The sequence below is a fragment of the Gouania willdenowi genome, chromosome 3, assembly GCF_900634775.1.
Source record: "Gouania willdenowi chromosome 3, fGouWil2.1, whole genome shotgun sequence".
NCBI lineage: Eukaryota > Metazoa > Chordata > Actinopteri > Blenniiformes > Gobiesocidae > Gouania > Gouania willdenowi.
Genome location: NC_041046.1, coordinates 11,679,950 through 11,705,083, shown reverse-complemented (window position 1 = coordinate 11,705,083; position 25,134 = coordinate 11,679,950). Strand labels below are relative to the sequence as shown.

At 42.7% G+C, this 25,134-nt stretch overlaps 1 protein-coding gene across 3 annotated transcripts in view; it reads left to right on the top strand.

The window, feature by feature from the left end:
• adamts17 (ADAM metallopeptidase with thrombospondin type 1 motif, 17) overlaps positions 1 to 25,134 on the top strand; it is a 148,068-nt gene that overhangs the window by 35,634 nt on the left and 87,300 nt on the right. For all 3 annotated transcript variants that reach the window (XR_003673824.1, XM_028443272.1, XM_028443271.1), the window contains exon 4: positions 20,843 to 21,015. Coding sequence is in view for 2 of the 3 variants with exons in the window: in XM_028443272.1 (XP_028299073.1) it covers positions 20,843 to 21,015 (173 nt within the window). In the remaining variant the exon portion in view is untranslated. The remainder of the gene's footprint in view (positions 1 to 20,842; positions 21,016 to 25,134) is intronic.

Sequence of the window (25,134 nt, the reverse complement as noted above, 5' to 3'; positions counted from 1 at the left end):
GGGCTAACAATGTATGTGCTGCTGCTGCTGCTGCAGTGAACGCTGTCAGAATGGCCTGGTGATGGACGGTGGGCACAGTGAGTGACTCCTTTAAAATATCTCCATCTGTGTTAAAGCCAAAGTGTTTCACACACTGGAGCCAAAGGTGGTTCCATCCATTTCTCCTTTTTACTCCAGTTTTAAAGACTTTAAACTGACTCCGTCAGCCTCAGAATAGACTTGAGATGTTCGTCAGGAATGAATCCAGCAGGTCTCTCAGATCTATGGACATAAAAATCTATGGACAGAAATTGAAGCCCAGAGTTCACAGAAAACATAGTGACACTGCTTTTAGTTGTTATGCTGCAAAATGGAACAAACTGCAGCAGAGCTGAATCAGCATCACATGGGAAAAGTTTTAAATCCTTTTCTCTTCTGCGTAGGACTGAGAGGCAGATTTTAAATGTTTTTACTACTGATTTTATTATTCTTATTAATTTTTGAACTGTTCAATGTTTTCTGTTGCACTTTTTAATCATGTTAAGTACATTGAATTGCCTTTTTATATGAAATGCGTTATACCTGCGTTATATATTGCCTTTGCTGGCTTAAATGCTTAAATCCAATGCGTTATTTCAACCTGCCAACTAGCCGAGCACAGATCTATTCAGTTGGATCATAGGAATATAAATCGATTCATCCATTTAATGGATGAATTGTTACTCTATTAAGGCTCAAACACCCGCAAAACGCACTCTTAATGGAGTCTGGCCAGGCCAATTAAATGCAAAGCTCAGATTTCACGACCAGAGGACTTCTCCGAGTAGGTGGTGTCACACAAAACACTGCTTGACATTGTATCGACCCACATAAATGTAACACCGACCTGTATTTCACCCGCCTGGTGAAACAGAGCAGGAGAGATGAAGACGAGCTTCTAGGAGAGACTGGCAGACGAGCAGCAGCGAGACCTTTAAAACACGTCCCAGAGAACAGAGAGCCTCTAAGAATCACGGGACATGTAGGATTTTAATGGAAACTACTACGCGGCGTTGTGCCCAAGTATGTATGTAAGCTCTAAAGAGGGTGGACAGTCCACGCTGAGTCTGTTGTGTGTGGAGCATGTTTGAACCTTTAGTGTTATACTGTATATTCTGATGCTTGGTAAAATTAAGGGCTGAGAAAACTTTTTTTTTTTCTTTAACTTGCAATACTACCAGTAAATTTAATGCTTAAAACATGTCAAATGTTTAATGAATTCATTTAAGTTTATTTGGAGACCTGACATACATCTGACTGGTTGTTATTTGTAAGTGAAACGCTAAGGCCCATTCACTCTCTGTGAATTTGAATGCTCCACTCAATATACCATTCAAGTTTGTTGACTGTAGGAGAAAAAACTCAAAGCACTTAAAGATTACACATGCACTCTTAAACAACTTGCTTCTCAGGGCACGTTCCCACCAGCATTACCAGCTCCAGGATTAGTTAAAAACCGTGGCCTCGGAGCGTCTGCTAGCAAACTCTACTTGTTTGACATCTCTGATGTAGAGATGACTGACAGAAAGCAGCACTTAGGTAGAGCACATCAAAAACAAGCAGCTTTGTAACCGCCGGGGGTTTTCCAGTTTGGACCAATTCCAAAAAGGGCGCATTGTGAGCTTGAACTTATCCAAACAAAGGTGCTAAAATTACCAGCTGTTCTCCACCCGTTCCAGCTGACCAGGACTGTGTTTACATGAAAGCAGCTTTAGGTATTCCAAGGAATGTCACGGTATTGACGTTATCGCAATACCATGGTATTAAAAGTGCCTCGATATTGTCGTGGGTATGTCACAGTATAAAATAATGAGCTGTTGCGCTTAAAATTAAGTTTTTTTGGTTGGCTGTAGCAGACATTTTCAGATTAAACTACAAGTACCATAATGCATTGCGGCGTCGTCATAGGTTACAGACGGTTAAGCCAATGGCGTGCGACAGAGCGAGGTCAGATTGGAAAGGAAACATGGCGGATGGAGACAGCAGCAGAGTGGCTACAAGTCAGAGGAGTGGAAACATTTTGGTTTCACCGGATCAACAAACCATAAAGGATACGAGCAACATGAGCAGCCACTGTTGTTGTGGGATTAGACCATCATGAGACAGGTTAGTTTTACCCTACTGGTGTGTGTGTGTGTTATTCCACTGTACTATAGAAAGGCCCAACCAGGGACAGGAGTTGGAAACTAGCACTAGCTTTAGGGTGTACTCATACTGCCAGCTCGGGCCCTTCCAAGTTCACAGCAGGAATCCCCCCCACCTGTCTCTTTTCTGACAAGGTAGAACGGACGTGATCACCAGCTCAACTCGGTTCCCACAGACAAACACGTCATCACGTTAATTTCTGACACACGTTTGGCGTTACGTCATCATTAAGCGACTCTGGGTTTGTTGTTGACAGTACATGCTGTTAATTTCATATCTTCTGTTGCATAGTGTAACTATACGTCCAGATTTAACTGGACACGACCTCTTTTCACGGCTGGATTATACGAACAAATGGGTTTCCCTGAATGCAACACGTTATCTCTGCTCATATTTGCTCTATTGGAGAAATACCATCAGTTTATGAAAGATAAGAAGTTGCTCTTTACAGCCAGTGTCGGTAAATTTAATTTTACTCACATGTGATTGAAACATTAAAGATGCCGCTTTTTTTTGTCGAAATCAACACGAGGAAAAGACAGAGAACCAAAGTCTAAATGAGAAAGAAAGAGAAATTAAGAGACCAAATAACGGTAGATTTAATTGAAAATGAAGACTCTTGGATGATAAAAACCACCAATGGATGGAGGTTCAAAGGGATTTGAAAACAAAGAAGGAAACTAAGCCTATAAGTTAAGGTAAGATCAGTTCTATTTCTGGATGAATAAATGCTTTTGTGGAGCTAGTCTTTCTGTACATTAATATAAGTTTAAATGGATGCTTTTAATGTGTGAGATAGTTTAGGACAGAGTTTTTGTGTTTGTTCAAACTTTGTGCGTGTGTGTGAGAGAGAGTCCATCTGAGTATATTTATCTCCTTCGCTTTCAGTTTTTCTTTTGATGAACATCCAATATAATGACAATATCTAACTCCTCTTTCATTTCTTCTTCTTTAAGTCCATGCAGAGTGGACACACCCCTCCCTGGACATTAAAACCATGAGCTGATCCTCGTTTCCATCATAAGGTCTAGACCCCATCACTTCCACAGACAACAGACAGAATAAAGCTCAGAGTCAACATGGGACCATGGGATGCACTTATTTATTGAAATATATATTAAATGATTATTTAATGTTCTGTAATTGTATTTTCTAGGAGATGTTTTTCATTGTTTCACTTATTTAGAGACTTAAGGAGGAATTATTTAATGTTTCAAGGACAGATTGTTATAATGCATAATAAAGGTGATTTACTTGAGTCACCACTAATTTCAGATTGTTTTTAAGTCTTTGTATAAAGAGACTTTAACAGGACAACAATGATGTGCTGGGCTGCAGTAATGTTGACTTCATACAAAAATAACAACAACCACTGCACACGCTACCAGAGAACCCCTCTTTCCCGCCATTGTCCCGTATTAGTATTTTCTCTTAAATATCCCGTATTTTAATGTAATAATAATTAAAAGATGCCTTACTAAACTGAACGGCGTCACTAGCCTCGCGAGAACTGAAACCTGAAATGGCAGTTCTCGCGAGATTAGTGCCGACAGCGGCAACAAACCCGGAAACAACTCAGAGAAGAGATGGATGGATGAAGACGTTCCGGGGAAAAAAACAAAGAACTGGTGTAAATACGTTGTAAAATGTGACAGAGAGTTTATCTTCCTAAAGAGCAGCAGGATGGGACACAGTTACACCTTCTGTTAGATTAATAACTATGATTTTAACGTCTACCACAGCGGAAGGAACACGTAAGTCACCATGAAAAATCAGACAATCATAAGCGCCACAAATATACACTGCTTTAAAAAAGTTTTAAAAGATGTAAAGTCTGCAACAAATGTGTCTAATAAGTCATTAGTGAATACCAGAGAACCACATGAGTGAGCATGAGAAATGAAAAGAAAATATATAATGAAAATAAAATGTTTATGTCTAACTTAAAGACAAGCAACGTGAAATTAACAGTAAATCTGCAATGTGTTGACTTATATATAAACTGTAAGTTCATTAAATAAACACGTGCTTCATATACACATTTATGTTTTTATTTAGGCTGTTTTATAATGTCGGAATTAGAGCTGGGCGATATATCGAGATTCAAGATGTATCGAGTTTTCTATTTTGGCGATATAGAAAACTAATATTATATATATATATATATGTATATATGAACAGCATGTAAAGCTCAGTTAGATGATTTCTGAGTACACATATTGTGCAGCTGTTTGTTAATAAATGAGCCTGTGTGGTATTTTGCATCAGCAAATTTAACCCAGAATGGTCTTTCTGGTCAGACTTTATTTGATAAAATTATCAAGATTTATATCATATATCACCATTTTGAGAAAATATATTAATATATGAGTTTTGGTCCATATTGCCCAGCCCTAGTAGGAATGTTCACAGCATTTCAATGTTAATAAAGGTCGACCTACCAGATTCTAATCACATAATTGTATTTAGTAAGTGGTTGATAAGTGAGTATTTTAGATTTCTTGTACACCCGTCTTAAAATATAAGGGATACTGGAGCTTGGTTGGGTGCGTGGGATGGCTCGTAGTGGGCGCCAGAAAATTTCCCTTATTTTCAAATCCAAAACTTGACAGGTATGCTTCATATATCCTCAGGTAATACCAACTGTGACCTTTTCATCGGCTAACGAGCACTTCTGACACCGCTATCAATACGGAATGCAGATGTTTATGTGCCGTAAAGCGTCACGCGGTACCAACATCATCACATTTTGCGCACTGGTCGAGTCGCGTTGTGTGTACGCATGTGCGGTCCATCGTGCCAGTCTGGCACGCTGTTTGGACCACCTCTTGCAGCAGGACCATCGGGCCATAACCCCCCCTGCGGTGCAGTTCACACCTACGCAGGCCAGACAATAATCCCCCATGGTGTGTATCACATCAGCTGCACACTTATTTTGTATTTATATTGAATTGCATTGTCCATGTTAAATAAATAAATGTTGACAACAAGGCTACTTCTAGTCCTAACCTCAAATGTTCACTTGTTCATCTTTCTCTAAAAAAACCTCAAATTAAGCTAAACACAGAATAAGGAAGTTTTTTTTATTTCTTTGGCTGTTTTTATTATTATCATCTTATTTATTTTTACTAGGCTGTTTCTGTACCTGTGTTGCCTTTAAGAGTGTTCATGACTCGATTTGAATTTTTTCACTTTTTCTCAAGAATCTGAATCTGTTCGTAGGCAGTATTCAGTTGGAAGAGAGTTGGACTGAAGATCTAAAGGTCCCTGGTTCGATCCTGGGTTACGGCAGATATGACATTGTTTTCTGTGAAAGAGTTTTGCTAATGACTCAGCAAAAGTAAATTACATTGGCATCAGTAACCGAGTTCACGGTCACTGATGCTAGCTAAGGAACCACCTAAGCTATCTAGATTAATGTTGTTGGGTATATTTAATTCCCCTTAATATGCAAAAGATATCACTAAAGGTTGCTCTTAAACAAAGGAACAATTTTTGTCTGTAAATGAAGTGCTCACCTGTTTAGAAAGGTGTTTGATACATTGTTCTGTAGCACTTGTTTTACATGTGATAATGGTCTGTTTTTAATTATATATTATGCCGTTTTAAAATTGTATTTTTTATTGTGTACAGTGTTTTGGTCAACTTTGGTTGTTGTAAAGCGATTTAGAAATAAAACTTGATTTGATTTGATTTGCTGAAACTGGGCTACAAAAACCCCAAAATAGACTTTTCCTTTACTCCCTAGAACAATAAATTTATTGCATCACTCACAGAAAATACCCAGAAATCAAATTGATGGAATCTGGAGTCCCACAGGCGGATGCATAGAAGTGTTTTTGCTTAAGTTTGCCTCCATAAACTCTGTTAAAGTGACTTCCCAACACATTTCTGGTGTTTTCATGGACTGAAAGTTGTGGTAAAACAAGGACAGATGTTTATTTTGGGGCTTACGTGGAAAGATCCAAATCTGGTTGATATTAAATGTCTGGTAGAGTGAGGTAATATCGCGGGGAAAACCAGAAAGAAACTTCAACAAAAATGGTGCCAAGCCAATCACTGTCTTCCTTTTCTGGTGAAGAAACACAAGAAATCCTAGTAAGAATGAAGTAAAAACACTTCTATGCATCTGTTTTCAGGATTCCACATCCCACAATGCAATGGGCCAAACTTTTCCCACAACGTGGAACATTGGCAAAAAACTTTAAGTGGCAATTTCAACCTTTTAAATCTTCTTTTTATCTTTAAGTTAGTGATCTATGAGGCTCACAATGTGTGTTCATCTAAAAATAAAAAAGCATTGTGCACAACAGATTTAACTAAATCTTTCAACAGTGATTTTAACGCTAAAGCTTAGATTCCATACCTGGCAATAACTATTGCTTTGTTCAGGAGTCCAAGTTGTTCACTGCAAATGAAATTATTATTGTCTGATGTGTTGTAGCTTCTTTACTTAACATTTGTTGTATTATTGGACCCCTTACTTTATAGCTGAATGACTGCCTCCCCAGCACGTTTTGATTCTTTCTTCACAAGTTTAGGTGTACTAATTGAATATTCATGGACTTGACTTTTTAACAATTCTGTAATACCTAACATTACAGGTAAATAAGATTTTTCGCACCCTGTTTGATGTCAAACTCAAATAATAGCTTTTACTGCTGATTTCAACTGGATTTCAATGCTCACACATTTGGCAGGATTTCATTATTATCCGTGTGTCGCATTACAGTGGCCGGGGCTGCTGTGATTGGTCAGAATATAGAGGACGTTAAGTGCACTCACCATAGAAACCTTAAAACACCCCCCATGTCTCTGCAGTGATGAGCTCACAGTGAGCTGTGTGAATGAACCACTGTCTTGATCTCACTCCCCTGCTGAAACGGGCCAGTGGAACATCCGCTGCAGGGTGCATGGGGGGTGGGGGAGGGGGTAAATCACAGGTTTCAGAGCAGTATTAATGTCTATAAGCAATGCTTTGATGCTTATTCAGCTCCAGTGTGCTGTAAGGGAGGCTTTGTGGAATGCAGATGCTTCCTTCTTTAATGTACACCTACTTTCTGCTAAAGTCCTGTTGGAACCTGCTGAGGGTGGTTAATGATGCTACCATATGGGTAGGCTCTCTTTTGGATCCTTCATGTGCAGACATTCACCTATAGTTACACTGCTACACAGGCCCAGGAACTCCAATTAAACCATGCATCCAAAAGTTACATATTGTGCTTTCATTGTACCATATATATCTTACTGTGTTAAAATATTAAGAAATGCATATAAAGCACCCTAGAAAAGTTATGCACAATGCAAAAAAAAAAAAGGATGGCTAATACATCATGCAGGATATCTTTATTGTACTAACCTGTTGTTTTTTTTTTTTTTTTTAAGTCTAAGGAACTCAAGTTTATAAAGTTGAGTAAGTTTAAAACTGCTCACATTGGGGTCTATTCTCCCATGCGCGTAAGTCAAAAAAGCCACGCAGCAGCGCTGTTTTTGGCTGCGCGCTATTCTCCCCTTGCACTTTAGTCAGTCACTGCGCGCCTCCATCCCAGTTACGCACTCTGGATGGAGCGACCCTGAAATGTGGGCGTTCCCATTCAAATCTGACCTTGCACATATTCTTCCGTCTGCTTAAGTTCTTTTCCTCTTACGTGCTTCTGAACCTGGAATAAGTGCAGAGCCCCGATAAGGTGAAACATATTGCATAAGAAGTATGGACTTAGTTACAATTTAAGCCACACGGACTCATAATATTGCAGAAGAGACTCCAGGAAAGAATCTATCCAAACGGACACTCTCATGCTGTCATGGAGTAGGGGGAGTCACACAAGCACGCCGAAAGATTGACCCTCAGCATTTCTAATATGTTCACATTTACCAGCTCTAGAGGGAACAAAATGTGTTACATTTAATTATATTTTACCCGTGTCATCCACTCCTTTTTCAGGGAAGGGGTGAGAGCAGCATTGCAAAGCTGTTTAGCTGTGCAGAATGCATGCTGCTGCGGCTCGTTACAATGAAACAGACGTCAGACTGATGCTCAACTATTTTAACACTGTGTATAACGTAAAGCCTCAGTTTGATCCATTACAAGAGTAAATAACAAGTGAAACAAACTAAACAAATACAGTGCACTGTTGTAAGTGTCATCAGTCGGCGCAGCGCTGTCAAGTCTGCTCCGCTCTTCCACTCAGAGTCACGCAGCTTTGAATCAATCGGCCAGCAAAGCTGCTTCTCACTGTGTGTTTGAGGCTCTGAGGACCGTTGAAGGTGGATCCACCATGCGCCTGCCCTTCTATTGTTTAACCCATTGGTTCAGCCTTGATGTTTAATTTAGAAGTTCTAACAGCATCAATACTTTTAAGTTTTGTTATAAGTAACAGGGTAGATAGACGTGTTGGTGAAGATGAAGATGTTGGTATATATGCATATTGTTGTTTTTTTTCATAACATTAATTTCAATGTCTCTCTATGGGATGTACGCCTCCGCGTCATGTCTCGCAGAGGCGTATATCCCATAGTGAGACATCTCACTCATATGCTCAAAGAACTGGGGTTATGTAAATAACCTATAGTTCGTATGTGTGTGTATATGGTTGTGTATCAGATTTTCTTAGAGTAAATTAGTATGGATGTATGGGGCAGGAATACATACGCCTTTTTCCTTCTATTCTAATGACCGATGATTGCTGTATATAGTTTGTTGTTTTTGTGTTTGAGATAAAATAAATCAAATCGATTCCGATAATTTGCATCAAATCACTTAGTCAGTTCAATCGCCGAATCATTGGTTGGTGTCTATTCATTTTTTTACTCTCTCATATTTGTATATGGTGTGTGGATCATGTGGTGACAATACATTTTATCAGATAGCCGTTACTGTCGTGAACAATTGTTCACCATGAGTCAAGGTCAAAAGCGCACTCAAACTGCCAATCCGTGCCAAGCCTACGCACATTTGACTTCTTAGGTCCAGATTGTAAGTGCAGCAGTGCTTAAGCATGGCTGGCTGTGTGAGTATGACCCAGCGTGTTTGGCACACATTCTAATGTACCCAAAACATGGTGATATGGAATGCACCGCGGGCGCATGTGTGAGAGGTGATTTAATGAAATAGGGTCCAACAACTTTTTGTTTAAGCATAAACCGTGTTTTCAGGCTTGTTCTTCGTTGTGTTGCTGCAACCACTTACAAACACTCATGTTGTATTGGCCCCTTCACAGCCTTTGTCATTAAAAATATGTGCATAAAGCTCAGTCCCAAAAGCGATTCAGACGAGGAAACAGAAACTGCGGTTAAAACTGAATGAAGCAGTATAACAATCATCATCAAAATGGCTGGTTGCTCTGTAGTTGGCTTTAGCTGCTGCTTCTTTACTGGGAGCGGACCAAAGTTTTATTTAATTCCAACAAGATTGTGGTCGTGTAGAGCAGTGGTGCCCAATGCCTCAATCACGGTCTATCGGTTGATAGCAGAGGCATTTTGTGTTGATCATAGAGGAATTTTCTGTTAATCTTGCTCGTGGCCCGCAAGACTGAATGAGAATGTCACAGTCGCGTATACCAGAGATTAAACCTAACAATTCCGCTTCTGACCATAATTTGAGGGTGCGCTCGTGCACCAATCTGTTTATTTACAAGCTCTAATAATAAGTAGAAGAAGACCCTCCTTCAGCCCAAAGACCGGCTAAATTTATTAGCAGCATCAGACAACCTCCAGATGTGGAAGTTATTGAAGTTCTTCTAAAAAACAAAGTGAACTACAAATACTGTGTATACTACTCTGTGTGCTACTGACTGGCACTGCTAAATGGGCTTTTTTATTGTAGTTTTATCCCTCCACACATTCACCTGCTCTATACCTCCATAATAAGTGTTTTCCTTCATCTTTACTTCTCTGTTGTATGAACTTTAGCCTCTCAGAGAACTCACAATATTTGGGTTAATGCAGACAAGGCACTTGTCTGTTCTGGTTCAGTGCAAAGATTGACTCTTTAACCTGGGTCTTTATGAAGAGAGCAGCTGTATTTGGAGTTTCTGTGGATTTGAACTGTGAGATGATCTGAGATGCTGCTGTAAACAAACTGCTAGCCATCACACTTCCACACAGTTTGGTTCTTAAATGATGAAATGGAAAGCCTATACTTTCATTTCATTTCCTTGATTGTATTTACATGTTTTAAATATCTTTAAATCCAGCTGAGTTTTTATATGTTTTAGTTCACAAACTGGACTGAGGATACAATATAACGTGCCTATTTTGTAGGGCCGTAGTCAACCAAGGAAATGGTTGGTCGACCAAGACTATGGCACATGTAGTGATTAGTCGACCAAAAAAAAAAAAAAATGAACGAATGAGCAGGTGCAGAAGAGGACAAGGAGAAAGAAAAAGAGAGGCAAATATTGTTTTTTGGCGTTTTGTGGTGCTGCTCTGAGGACTGCACAGTGACTGCAAAAGCTCAACACTTTTTTTTTTTGCAGCGCAAAAAACTATTTGATATTTAATCCTTATCACCTATATAAGTGCATTGCATTTTCTTAAAAATGGTATTGAAACTGATACCATTGCTGGTCGACCAATGAAAATCTTGGTCGACCACGACGGCATCAACCAATTAGTCGACTAAACGACCAAAGTTGGCAGCCCTACTGTTTTGTATCGGGTTAGTTATTTGTTTACTCTTTGGTCTCATTGCAGTGCCGGGTTTAGATGTAGGTTTATATCTAAAGCAGGGGTCACCAACCTTTCTGAAACTGTGAGCTACTTAATAGGTACTGCATAGTCCGATAGGCTACCTGTTAGAAAAACACTTTTTCAATACTATATTTTTACGGTTTCACTTTAATTAGAGGGTATGATAATAAGGAAGGCTAGCAGTAACTTTAAAAGGTAGGACGTGTTAGGGTTTCAACATGAAACACACTTTTTGTGCAATTGTTTTATTTTCATAAAGTTTTATCAAAAATCCACTTTGCATTTTTAAAATTATATATCTTATTTGTATATATAACATACACTAAACCTGCAACACTTGCAAAAATTTGTGACAATGATTCAGTGACAGTTAATTTAATTCTAAAACTTTCTCAGCAATACATTTTACTAACTATATCTCTCATATTTATTTACTGTATCTTTGTGAGTTTGAATCCTGGAAAGTAAATCAGATTTTAGATGGAGCTCATTGGTGACTAGAGTCCATGAAGGCTACCTGGTGCCGCAGTCATCATGTTGGTGACCTCTGATTTAAAGTGACCAATTATCAGCGTTTGCTGGGGGGGGCAACTCTATTCCAGTAATTTACTAATTTCTTGGCTCACAAGGATTTTTTGTCAGGACCATTTTTTTCTAAGAGAAGTCATTTTGAATGCAGCACTTTAGTTCTTCACATAATGGCTTCAGCTCAAAGCCACATTCTCTCTCAAACACTGCTTCTTCTCTCTGCTTGATGGGGGTGCTGGCCTTTTGAACACCTGCTTGATGTGTAGCAGATTGTGTCTGACAACTGGGTTGAGTGGACACGGGAGGTAGAGCTGGACGATGGATTTTTCTGCCAGGGCAGCACAGGTCGAAAAGACACATGGTGAATCAGAAGTCTTTTAGGACACATTGGACGTTGACAGAATGTGGCTTTGTTGTTCTGCTACATTCACACAATCCAAAAGTAGGAAACAGAGCAGCCTGATCTGGAGAACTGAGCTGCACTCTGAAAGTTACATAACCTCACGCTCGCTGCAGACCACCAGAACTGTTGACAACCTGTATAAATAAATTCTTTCCATATGTTCATAAGTTGGGCGAAATAATGGGAGACCTCCCCTTTAGAGGGAAAGAAGAAAACCTGCAGAGGAGTGTGTGTGCGTGCGTGCGCGTGTGTGTGTGTGTGTGCAGTTCCTCTGCCTGCTTGTTTTCAATTTCTCACTAGACTTTATGTAACATTTTCTAAAAAACTTCAATCGTATACTTAATTTTGCTGCATGAGACGGTTTTCCCAGATGCTGGGGTTGCTTTTTTTTTTGCACTTCCCTTCTTGCAGACAGACTTATTCTGATCAGGATTTTCCTGGAACTCAATCATGGATGCTTGACATTCTTATTATAATGCTTGGGAGACTGCCACGCCCGCCTTTGGGAATAGTGGCAGCAGATTAGTTAATTGATGGGTGGGGTCAACAGCTCCATTAATTGCATGTTGCTTTTGTTTGTGTGCACCAGGTGTCCTAAAATGACATGGATGGATGGATGAGGAGGGATGGGCAGCTGCATTCCTTCCTTTACGCTCATGTCTGCCTGGATACAGGGTGTCCTTCTCTTCTCCCTCTCCCCTTTTGTTCCCCTTTCACCAAACCTTCCATATCCTTCCCCAAACTCTCAGGTCTATAGAGAGGGAGGCACACTGAAGCAGACTTTATTGCTATTAGGAATGAGTTCAGTGTCCTGGAGAATTCAGATCATGATTTTTACCATAACCTGGAGAAGCTATGTATTGGCAGAATTTGGAGAACATGCTGTTCTTCCTGGGCCTGTGCTCATTTATCTAACCGTAAAGGTCAGCATGAAAACCCAATGTGCCATCAAACCAAAACCTCAAATTCCTTTGTAATCATTAATAATCTTAAATCAAATGTTCTTTCTGTAATGAATGTACTTTTGTTTTGTTGTTGGGTAAACAAAGTTGAAATGGCTATGCCAAAGGCAAGCTGAAACCTTTTAAACGTAAGAGACTAAACAACTGAATCAGGATAGTCAACATTAAACTTATTACATCTAACTCAGCAAGTTACATGTAAAGCAGCGGTAGAAAACCTATTTCATTAGAGCAGTGGCTTTTTAATGTTTTATCATGCCACCTTTGTTAGTTTCAGGGTCTCAGCTTTTTAAGACACATAAAAAATGGCTTTTGGGGGTAAAACGGGGTACGTTAGGGTTTGCTAAATCTGAAGATATATTTAATCTGTTACAGACCCCACACATGAAGATAAAATTCAGCCATAGAACAGTTTTGATGATTGTACTGTTTGTGTTTGGGCTCCGATAATGTTAACACACACGCACACGGACACACACAAACACCTCATGCGATCAAACAAGATTTAATAACGTGATCTAATGATGCGTTTCAAGCAACTTTGAACTCAGGATTTTCCGTCTTCCTATCTGAAAAAGTGCCCTGAACAGATGGATGGATACTTGACTGAAGCTCTACGGGTCAGGTTGGGTTTGGACAGATATGAAGAACTGCTGGTCGGGTTCTAGTCAGGCCAGGCTCGATAACAGTGTCCTTGCGCGCAGCGTTCTTTCCTTTCCTGCCAGAAGCAGTATCAGTAAGTGCAACTTCAGAGCTGCAGGCAGAACCATTGAGCAGAAGATACAGCCTTGAAGCAGCCATCGTTGATACATTTTTTTTTTGCACAAGAACATGAATTATCCTTTGATTTAATACCTGGATCATGGAAATAAATTCACTGCGTCTCTTGCACGCACTCTGCGCATGTTAATACTAAAACAAACCTAAATATGTATGAAGAAAAAAATAGATTTTAACTGTCTGGACGGGCTCGAACAAAAAAATGCGGCCCGATCTGCACTCGGAACGCCACCTAAATTCTAAGCTCCTGCTCCTGCTCCTATATTATAGTGATCAGCCATGTTTTACATTATTCGACTTGCTGCTGTTAAATTCGGTTCAACTTTGAGATCAATGTTATCAACTCGGAAATGCAGAGTTCTGAGTTTCCTAGAATGCAGCATTACCTATTGCTCAGTAGGCTAGCTTTTTGATTGGCCACAGTCACAAATCATGGAGTCACAATTCAGGAGTTGTTGACTTATCTCACACACACGAGGAATTTTGGTCGTACACAACTCTAACACCATAGACAATATACCTTTTCCTGAAAATTCCATTGTTCTTTTGTTATGTTTTTCTCTTTCACTCTTTATATATATTTTTCAATTATTTTATGTTGCTACTGGTTGCACTGTTATCCTTGTCCTTGTCTTTTTTTCCTCTACATTTATTTTTTGAACCAACTTACCAAAACAAATTCCTTGTGTAAACAATACCAGGCAATAAAACGGTTTCTGATTCTGAAGGCTTTCTGTTATTTACCGTACTTGTGTTAGGGATATTCTCTCTTTTAAGATTTTAATGGCTTTGTTTGTAAAAGGCATAAGAGCATTTTATCACCCTCACTTTCCTGTGTTTGGTTTGAGCCATTATTTATTTGTCATCATTATTGTGATATTTCAGGAGGAACGATACCCAGCAAACTGTCTTTGGAGCAGTCATTCAGTCTTTCACACTCCCAGTGCTCAGTATTTTATCCTACTAATCATAAGAATATAAAGTTGATCAACAGATGAAATGACATTTGGGTGAACATACATTTGAAGGATTTATTTTTGTATATTCCTTTAAATGGTTTGTGGCAATGTTCAGCGTTTCCTCTATAGTTAAAGGTTATAACAAACGCCTTATCCTGCTCCATTTGAAGATATATTTCTCTGTTCACAAGCCCTATTCCGTGAGGTGTGAAGCATCTGTTTGAAGGAGAGTTCAGGCAGCACGAGAAAAAACACATGTTCAACAGATGTTGAAGCTAGGGCAATGAATTAGCCTCGACATCATAGACTGAGTGTCTTTGACCGCGTTCTTAGTGGATTGGTGCCGTTTGTGGAGCCAGGTTTGCTTTGAACGTTGGCACGCATTTCAACACACAAGTGTAGTGATAGTGATCCACACAATGACCCAGTTACTGTGGGACGATGTAAACATGTTCATGTGATGCATAATCTATTAGCGTACGCATGCACACAGTAGTGGAAACTTTGGTCACATTCCACCAGTGCATGTTCTTCATTCCACTTCTGTTGCACTGCCACTATGATTAAGATTGGAGATGGATGGATAATTACTGCTCCAGATTTTCACTTGCACCAATACCTGAACATACACAGATACAGCAACTCTGTATGTCAGCTTTTGACTGGTATGTTAACAATTTAACTTATTTTTGGTTTTAGACTTTCCACTGATATGTTTAATAAAAACAAATGACACACTTTTGTGATAAAAATCTTTAGATTGGATGCACACCCATGAATTGCTGATTCACACAAGTTCTATATGAAAGAAATTGTAATTGTATAGGTGAAGACCCTATGAGAGTGACGGTCAGCAGGTTTTTTTACAGCAGATCATCTCACAGTTCCATCACTAAATAGAGCTGGTCATTGCACGAATGACACAGGTTACGGAGTTCATACTTTGCACTTTATCAGGACCCACCAATGCCATGTCTGCGTTAATCCGAATGTTCTGAGAGACTGCTGTGAATGTATCAGTGATGTAAAATCAGGAAAACTCACCAAAACCATCATTGGCAGACCAAGTTAGCAGAATGTCCTCTTATTACGGGCCTATAAAGTGAGTGAGCACTTAAGTAGTTATATGACTCCAATGAACTAAATCGCTACGTGTCTGGCTAACAAATAGTGTTCCAGTGTTTCTCGCCAACTTTTTTTTTTATGAACAACTCCCCTAAGTTCCCCACACATGTAGGATGTTTGGTCTGAAGGTGCTACTTTAGTAAATGTTCCGGTTGGTCTGGTCTTCTGCTTATTTGTGGTTGTAAATGAACAGATTAGCACACTAGTGCCACCTGACTGTGAGCTGAGAAGCTGAATTATTATTGCTATGTGTGATTGCTATGTGCTCTGTGTTGAAAAATATTATTCCTGACCCTAAACCTAACCCTAATTCTGGTAAAAGTAAAATATCTAAAGAAATATTTTGTTTTATATTTAATATACAATGAGTCTGTGAAGTCTCTTTTCTCTCTGTCTTTTATTTTGTTAGGGGTTTGCTATTATATGTCATTATATCATATAAGTATTTATCCTGGCTTTTGGGAGTTCTGATAAAAGTCCTCCTTTGTGGTGTTATGGAAATGGCAACCCTGACCATGTTGGGCACCCATGGCCTAACCTAAGTTTATTGCCTGTTATTTTGAACCTCACACCTCACAATGAATGGCTGTACTCTCTGCTATCAGGTAACCATGTCTCAAATATTCCTTTTGGTTAAGGGTTTTACGGGTTTTACTGTTTCCCATCCCATTTGTGAGAATTTACATGCACAAGTTTGCACGTTTTATTCAAAAATGCAGACTGAGGGACTCCATTTGTTAAACAAAAACAGTGCTCAGATTTTCATGTTGAGATTTTACTTGTAACCAATATCTGAGACTTCCACCCTTAGAAATGACCTCAGGCCTGAACAGAGATGTACTGCTGCTCAGCCCATTGTTTTCCTGTGTTGATGTTAGCGTCATACTTTAACGTCCTCTGATGTTTGTCTCCGTGTGACTTAGGTTTCAATACAGTTTATCCTTCTTCATGTTTTAACTGATTATATATGATGACATCTTACATGGGAAGACGACTTGTTCCTTCAATGAAAAGAGTTGCATTGTTTGCACAGATGGCTGTTATCTGGTGACCACCTGATTTCTGCCGAAAGTTTCACACAAATAGCCAGTTTCTGACAAAAAGCTGAGAAAAATGACTTTTTCTGTTAAAACCTATAAGTGACTTTGAAGCAATTTTTTTTTTGCTATAAGGACATCTCAAAATTGGTTTCCTTCTATAAAACTACAAAAACAACACTGAGACTGGGCTTTTGATGGCAAAATTATTATTATTTTGCTATCTAGGTCAGAGTTGAATGGTTTGCTTACTGTATTTTGGCCGTCCTCCAAGTCTCACCCCTGTCATTCTCCCTTTTTCTCACCATTGCCACATTCTCAATAGTCCACTTAGTTCCACACATGCTCTGGCCGAGTGTGCACTGCTGTGAACTTCAGCATCAACTCTCATAGCGCATTTCCTGTCTCGTAAACTCTTTTCCTCTTCCTCTGAGCTCTGTCCATCATGGGTGATCTCTCATCCAAAGGTGCGCTGCTACCACCTACATGTCACCTATTATTTTGCTATCTGGCTCACAGTTGAATGTTTTGCTTACTGTAATTTATATCTGCCCCCCCTTCCCCCGTCAATCACACAGACGTAACTTCCTCTTCCTCCCGACACGCAGAGATGACCCGTTTGGCCCGGTTAGTTGATGGTTTTATCTCACGATCGCAGCATTATCAACTAGGGATGTAACCATTCACTCAACTCCCGATACGATTCGATTCACGATACTGGGTTCACGATACGATTCTCTCACGATTTATTTTACAAAATGGGACTGTACACAAATGACTGAAAAATATTCCTTTATTTTTTTTGCGAAAATACTGTGCTATTTTCCTTTTATTTTTCATTGTCAAAAGAATCCCTTGATAAACTATTAAAAATAATGCAATTTAACTAAAAATAAATCTTGAATGAAATAAATAAAGGAATAATACAAATGAAGAAGAAGCCTATTAATTTAAATTCTGGTTCTATAGTAAACAATGCAAAACTGCAGTTCTTTTTCTTTTTAAAAGTGCAACTGAAAATGTATTTTGTACCTTAACAATTGGACTTTAAAAAAAAAAAAACAGCAATTTCACTGTATTTACATCAGTTATTTATTTGGAGCAGCAGAGGGCGCTGGTAGCCCAGTGGTCGGTTGGCATGCAGAAATTCTTGCAGTGAAGAAGAGATGCTATTGTGCTAGCAGACAGAGCTAATAGAAAAACGTGACTTACAGATATTCACGTAATATTACAGATATTCTTTTGGTGCTAAAAGGGTAAGGAATCATTTATGAACACGTTTAAGAGTAGAAGGCGGCCAGAAAGAAAGTAGTAGCAGATTCCGCTCGCCGCCAACACTTCTGGACAAGAGAAGGATATATAGCGCCCTCTGCTGTTTAAAAACAGTACTGTGATTCAATTTTCACAGTATCGATGTGAACGTGATACCTATGAATCGATTTTTAACTGCCTTACGATTAATCGTTACATCCCTATTATCAACAATCCACTAAAACATGTTCTGTGTTAGTATGTGGTGCTGTGAGCTGCTGGATAGTTCACAATATCACTCCGTAGCGCCATAATCTCCCACCTTCCTGCTTCTTCCTCCTTAGCTAATGGTAGCATCAGTGGCTAATCTCTCCTCCAAAGGTACTCTGCTGTCACCTTCAGGGCACACAGCGAAGCCTTATATTCACTGTAGAGCTCCGTCACAGTGTAACCTAGCAACTACGTAATATTACGTCTTTGGCACTGAGCATTTTGGATTTGAAGTGACGTAATATTACATCACCTCAAGGCTGACCTAACTTCCCTTTTAGCATGTTCTCCCTGTGTTTGAGTGGGTTTCCGCCGGATACTCCGGCTTCCTTCCACAAACCAAAAACATGACAGTTGGGTTGATTGTTGTGTGGAGTTCTGTTTTGATGATTTGTTTTGATTTATCACCAACCAAATACCCTTTATTTATGTTGAGGAATTATTGCATTTTTTGTATTTTATTAGGGGCGGATCAAGCTATGAAAATATAGGGCGTGATGTGTGTTACCCGTGTATGTGTTTACCTGCCGCAATTCATTTGTACGGATGTCGCTGTTTTGACTGGTGAAGCTGAGCTGGTGAGTTAATGTGTACATTAGATGTTAAACCTATGTTAACTACTTAAATGTTCATGTGTGCAGTTTATACAGTTGATATATTTACAGTATGTCCGTGTTGTTAATGTTGTGGGTGTGTTTGTTTTATGTCATCAGAAAATGGATGAATGGATGTGGCACGTGATGTTCTCTGCGACCGGCAGGTTTAGTGTCAGTTTATATGCCCCAAAATGGGTTTTCTGCCCTTCCATTTGGCTGTACTTGCCATACTAGCTACCATAAACTAGGTTTTTAGTACCTGTAGCAGGCCTGCTGGTCTATCCAGGGTTAAACAGATGTGTAACGTATGATGCAGTAGCAGTGATTGGTGATTCACTGCAGTGGTCTGAGTTCAGGTATTGGATTACTTGGACTTTGTGTTTGATGATGCTGCCTCAAGCCACTTCTGGAACATTTGTTAATCTATTGTTTGAATGTTTGTGTCATGTTTAGAGGAAGTCACTGCACTTGCATCTTTTAAAAAAATAATTTTGCAACATTTTGATGAAAAAAAAAATACCCAATACCTTAACCAAACCATGTACGATACATTCGAGCCATGCTGGAACCATGCAGTGGAAATTCCCAATTATTTTGTTTGTGTTTTAGCCAGAACTTCAATAAACTTGATGACATCATGGTAAAAGAAAACTAGACCATGTTATCTGCAGCATTAGTCTCCAATTTACATGATGTGTGAAGGCTGACTGGGTAACTAAAGCAGAGAGGATCAGCAAGATACAAGGCTTTAAACAGCTAGAGGGCAACAATACAAGGATTATTCTGGTGGTTTTATTTCCAACGCACTGGGCCCCTCAGTTCTAGCCTAGAAATTAGTGTTTTAAGTGTATTTCGGTGAACTGTCTCTTGTGTGCTGCATTGTTATGAAACAGTGAGAGTTATTTAAGGACAAAGCATCTATCAGTCACATTTGTTCGCTCCAGGAAACAAGCTAAACTGCCACCAGATGGGCTGAACAATAAACCACTCCTTCCAACCAAGAACTTGGCTTTGCAGAAGTCATTTCTGAGTCTTTCAAGAGTGGCATCCTTTGTTTTTTGCAGCCGTCGACTTTATAAAGACACGGAGAGATGTTAAAACGGCAATGCCCCCCGGCGCAAGGGCGACCGGCGGCCGCCACCGCGGGAGCGAGGCACCCCCAACGGCACACTTGATGTCAACAGTAATATCAATGATGAGGAGGAGAATAATGAAGTAGATGGTTGCACTATTGGATAAGTTTGTTTTCTACTGTATTGACTCCATTTGTTCACGAGAGCGAAATTCAAAATGCTGTAAAAATGTTTTGATACAAAATTCAGGTATTTCCCAAACATAGTTTATGATGGTTCCAAAAATGGCAATTTTTAAGTGAAGGTTAAAAACATTTTCCGCAATAATTTGCAAGTATTTGTTTACAATCAAACGTTTTGATGCATTGTATGCTCAATTTTCAATAATTCAAAAACATTTGTGGACCGATTGGCCAAAGTACGTGACCCGGAAGTGAAGCGTTACACATTCCGTGATATTGTTAGCTCTGCAACACTTAGGAGTCTCTAAATCCTCCGAAATGTCCGAGAGGAGGTTCTGTGCCCAACACCAGCTAAAGCGAAAAGGACACGTTTCGGATGCTCAGTTGGAAGCAGCAATCTTGTCATGACGAACTGCCGTTAGCGTCGGATGAGAGTACACTTCCGGGTCACATACTTTGGCCAATCGGTAATGGAGAAAAATGAATAAAGGTGTTTGTTTTTCGTTTTCTGTACTGAAGCAAAAGAGCTTGAATTTGAAAAACAGGCGTTTTACGTGTTTTTCATTTTGGTTTTGGAAACATATATCAAATAATTTGTGTTTTTTTGTTGTTTTTCATGTTTTTGTTACATAATGAAAAGCAAATGAATGAATGATACACGGAATAATTTTGTTTATTAGTTTTACATTTTCAAAATTTGGAGTTCAGAGGCTTGCTGTAGTGCCACCTTTAGGACGATTGCCCCTTTTGGATTAATTCTTCTCTATCATTCTGTTCATTTGTTCTTGATCAACTTGTCTATCTGTCTGTCCACTGTGGTAGGAAAGAAGAAAGAGAGGATGTCAAACATTGATGAGGAGGGTCGTCAGAAAAGAAATGCAATTCGTCTGGAGGAAGCATACACTGTGGAGACTGTGGTAGTGGCAGATTCCGACATGGTGCAGTACCACGGTGCTGAGGCTGCTCAAAGGTTCCTGCTGACTGTAATGAACATGGTAAGAGTCTCTTCTTTCTATTACCTAGGCTGCGTCCGAATAGTCCCTCCTATCCATTTTTTCTTAACCCCCAGAAGAGGTTAAGTGGCGGCCATGATAAGCAGCATTCCAGTTCTCTAAAAGCTCAAGAAAGGAAGCTCAATGCTTCCTTTATAACCTCCTTTAGCCTAAGAAACACTGATGTATCCTTTACCAAAGGAGACCACATATTGCTGCCCCATAATTCCTTGCAGTGACAACATTTAAAAGGGATGCGATCATCCGAGCATTCACGGAAACTCACGATGACAGAAAACGGAGCACTCTCGTTCAAGAAAAAGGGATCAGAGACATGTTTACTACATTATGTTTTATTCAACATATTTTATTCACCTAGTAATGCTTTTTCTGAGTGGAAGGTGAGTGTGAGCAACCATTCTCAATGTGACGTTCTTTTAGTTGTACTTTTGTTCCTTGTAGCCTGATAGCCTCTTTTCCTTTTATTAATATTTAAACCTTGTGATATTTGATACTTATATCAGTGGTTCGAGGCACAGGGGAAAGTGTTATAAATGTGCTTTTATTATTTACAGTTCACACCCATTCATAAGAGGCAATGTGGGTAAAGTGCCTTGCCCAAGGACACAATGACAATGACTTGGATAAAGCGGGATTTGAACCCCCAACCCTTTGGTTACTGGACGACTCACTCTACCACTGAGCCAGCTCTGTCGTCATCACATAACTAACTAGAATATTTGCATTTCCTGAAGAAAATTCAAGTGAGGATGCAGCCGCTGGCCCACATCACAGTCCGCTGCATGAGGGAATTCAGAAAATACATGCATCCATTTTTCGACCTGCTTTCTCCTTTTCAGCGTCACGGGGGTCTGATGGTGCCTGTTTCCAGCTGTCATTGGGCATTAGGCAGGGGTGCACTCTGGACAGGGCACCAGTCCACCGCAGGGCAACATACACACAGACAGAAACCACTCACACTCCCGTCCACTCTTAGGCAATCTAGAGACTCCAATCAACTTAATATTCAGTCATGTTTTGTTTTTTTTCTTCTCTTGTCTGCACATGCTGTCAAAGGTCAACACTACAAGAAGTGCAATCAGTATGAGACAGCAATGCATGTTTTGTTATTGCAATAAAATATATTGATTTATTTTATTGCTTAATTGTGACCATCATCAGCCCTCCCTAAGGAAGGCTAAGAAATATTTTATTAGAGGGAGGATATAAAAGGGAGAGCAGTGTTACGCCTAAGTAGAGAGGGAGGGGGAGGAGAAAGGGAGCAGGGAGGAGAGACTCAAGGTAGGAAATAGAAAGGGTGGGGAGAATAGATTGTTTTACAGTGAGGGTGAGATGTGAAGTTGTGGAATATATTGTGCTTATTATGTTGTGTAATCAAGCCAGTATAGTGACAAGTGTGAAGCTTAGCTATAATGGTGGTGGCTGTGGACAGGGAGAATGAGTGAGTGGTAGTACCTAAAGCAGGTATTTGGGATTAACGTGTCTAAAGTTAAGCCCAGTATGAGTTTTATCCCACATCCCAAGGCGTGCCAGTGCATCGTATACCAGTATATGTGCAAAAAACCGCTACCGCAAACCCAGGAACTGCCCCGGGCCCGCAGAAGCAGCCAGGCCAGCAGAAAGATTGGGGGCCAGGGAGCCCCAGGCCACCCCCCCCACGGCCGAGCAACCCCCAGTCGCCCCCAAGATCCCAGGCTGAGAGGCAGCCACCGCCCCCCACACACACATCCGAGGAAGCCCCAAGCAGCCGGGCACCCAGCGCATCCCGCCACCGACCTCAACCCCAAGGCCCCCCACCAGCATCCCGCCCCCCCCACCCACCCACACCCAAGCACCCAACCGCCGAGGGGAGGGTCCAGAGAGGCCCCCGCCCGCGACCCCAGCAGCGGAGCCAAGGCCCACGCCCAGCGGGCACTCGCCGGCGGGCCCAGAGCCAGCAGGGATCAGACCCCAGGCCAGAAGGACCCGGAACGGAAGCAGCACCAAGAGCAGCGCCCCCAGGGACAGCGACCACGCCCATAGTCGGCGAGTGCACCAAGGGGATGCTGCAAGTTGCCCCGCCGGCCCCCAGGCACACCGACCAGGCACGCCAGATCGCCCTAGAAAGCCCCCCTACACCAAAGGGCCCAGCCACACCGGAGAGCCCGGCTCGCAGGGCGCCGCCCAAGCCGGGGCCACTAGGCACCGCAACCACAGGCATGGTAGGGCATGGCCCGCACCACCCGCCCCAGAAGACCCCCGCCAAGACCGGCCAGGCCCGCCGGACCCCCAAGGGTGCGCCCCCCCCACCCCAGTCCACGAACAGGCCACAACCCAGCAAGACCGCACAGCCCCAGGTGGTGCAAGAACAGTCAGGCCCCGCCCCCCTACTGGACGGTGCAAGCCATGGGGCAATGCCCCCCCCCCCCCCCCGGCGCAAGGGCGACCGGCGGCCGCCACCACGGGAGCGAGGCATCCCAACGGCACACAACCGATGCGGAGCAACAGCCCCCCGCCAAAGGAGCAGAACCCACCCACCTGCCAGCCCGCAGATAGCAGGACAGACCTACCAAGCGGCCGATACCGACCTCAACCACCGGAACAGCTAGAGCCGCCCCCCAGCAATTAAAGGCGAAAGCCCCGATTTAATCTTTTTAAGAGCACCATCCCGGAATGCCAAGCACCCCCCAGCGTGCCCACCCCCCACCTCGGCGCGGCAGGCCACCCCAGACCTACACACCGCGAGGCGCTCCCCCAAGGCAACCAGGAGATGAGACAAGCACCAAGCCCCACTCGTAGGGAAGGGGCACCCCCACGCCTCCCAGATCGGCACCGCCCGGAGAGACCCCGCAAAGAGAGCCCCCAGCAACACCCACCGCCCCGCCAAGCCCGACCGCACCCTCCTGATCCCCACACGGCGGCCCAGCCATCAACAGAGGGGCCCGGCCCCCACCCTGACAGGCCCAAATGTGTGAAGTTCCCCACCACCCTGTTATGGTGCCTCTCCATTCCCTAATGGAGAGGCACTTCCCTATCACCTGAGTGAATGTATGTGTTTAGTGAATCTATGAAGTGCTATTAAAAAGGGTGCCCAGGAGGCGACCCCCGCCACCAGCCAGCCCAGAGCGGCCCGCTCCGCCAAAGCAGGTGGCGGCCGAGCAGGAGAGAGGCCAGCCCCCACACCAGGGCCAGTGCAGGCCCGCACAACACCACGACATTGCATCCTCCACAGGTGGGCGGCCCCGGCCCCCCCGACGAGAGAGGACGCCACCAGCAACCCAGGCAGGGCCACCCCGCCAACCACGGACCAACAGGCAGGCGAACCCATGCACCCCCAGCCAGGCACCGCAACCCCACACCAATGTCGATAGCAGAGCACCCCCCTCCCACGGAGGCCACCCCCAATCACCCACGCGGCGCGGCACCCCGCTGAACCGCGGCCAGTCCCTGGGCAGACAGTGGGGGGGCAAGCCCCGAGACGCCGAACCCAAAGACCCACCCCCGGGACACCCCAGCCCAGACATGGCACCCACAGGGCCCGGCGCCCCCAGCCAGCAGACCAACCACTCCTGACGCGGATCCGCCAGGACAGGAGCCACTGGCCGCGCCCCCACACACACCCACCCAGCACGACCCAGGGGAGGCCCCAGCACGGGCGAGGCCCCACACCTCACCCTTCTCTCCCCCCGAAGCTACACAAGCCGGCCCCTGCGGTCCCCTAAGTCAGCCCCCGAGGAGGGGGGGAAGGGTGCGGCCCGGCCCATCGCGCCAATGGCACCCTCAGCAAAGGCGCGCCCCAGTGAACCAGGCCAAGGCGCCCAGACCGGCCGGCGGAGCAACCCACCGCAACACCCCGCCACCCAACAACCCAGGACTCAATCGCCGCCCCCAAGAGCAGCCACCCCCAGCGCCACCCCCACCCCGGACCCCCCCCATCCCGAAGCCATGAACCCCACCACCCCAGGCCCCCAGACGAGCCAACCCCCAAGCTACCCACTTGGCGCAGCCACACTTGCCCCCCCAAGCGAAGGCCACAGCCCCCCCCCCCCCCAACATCCCGGGCCGACAGGAGCCCCCCACGCCAAACCCAATGGGAGAGCAGACGCAGAGCGAAGGCGGAGG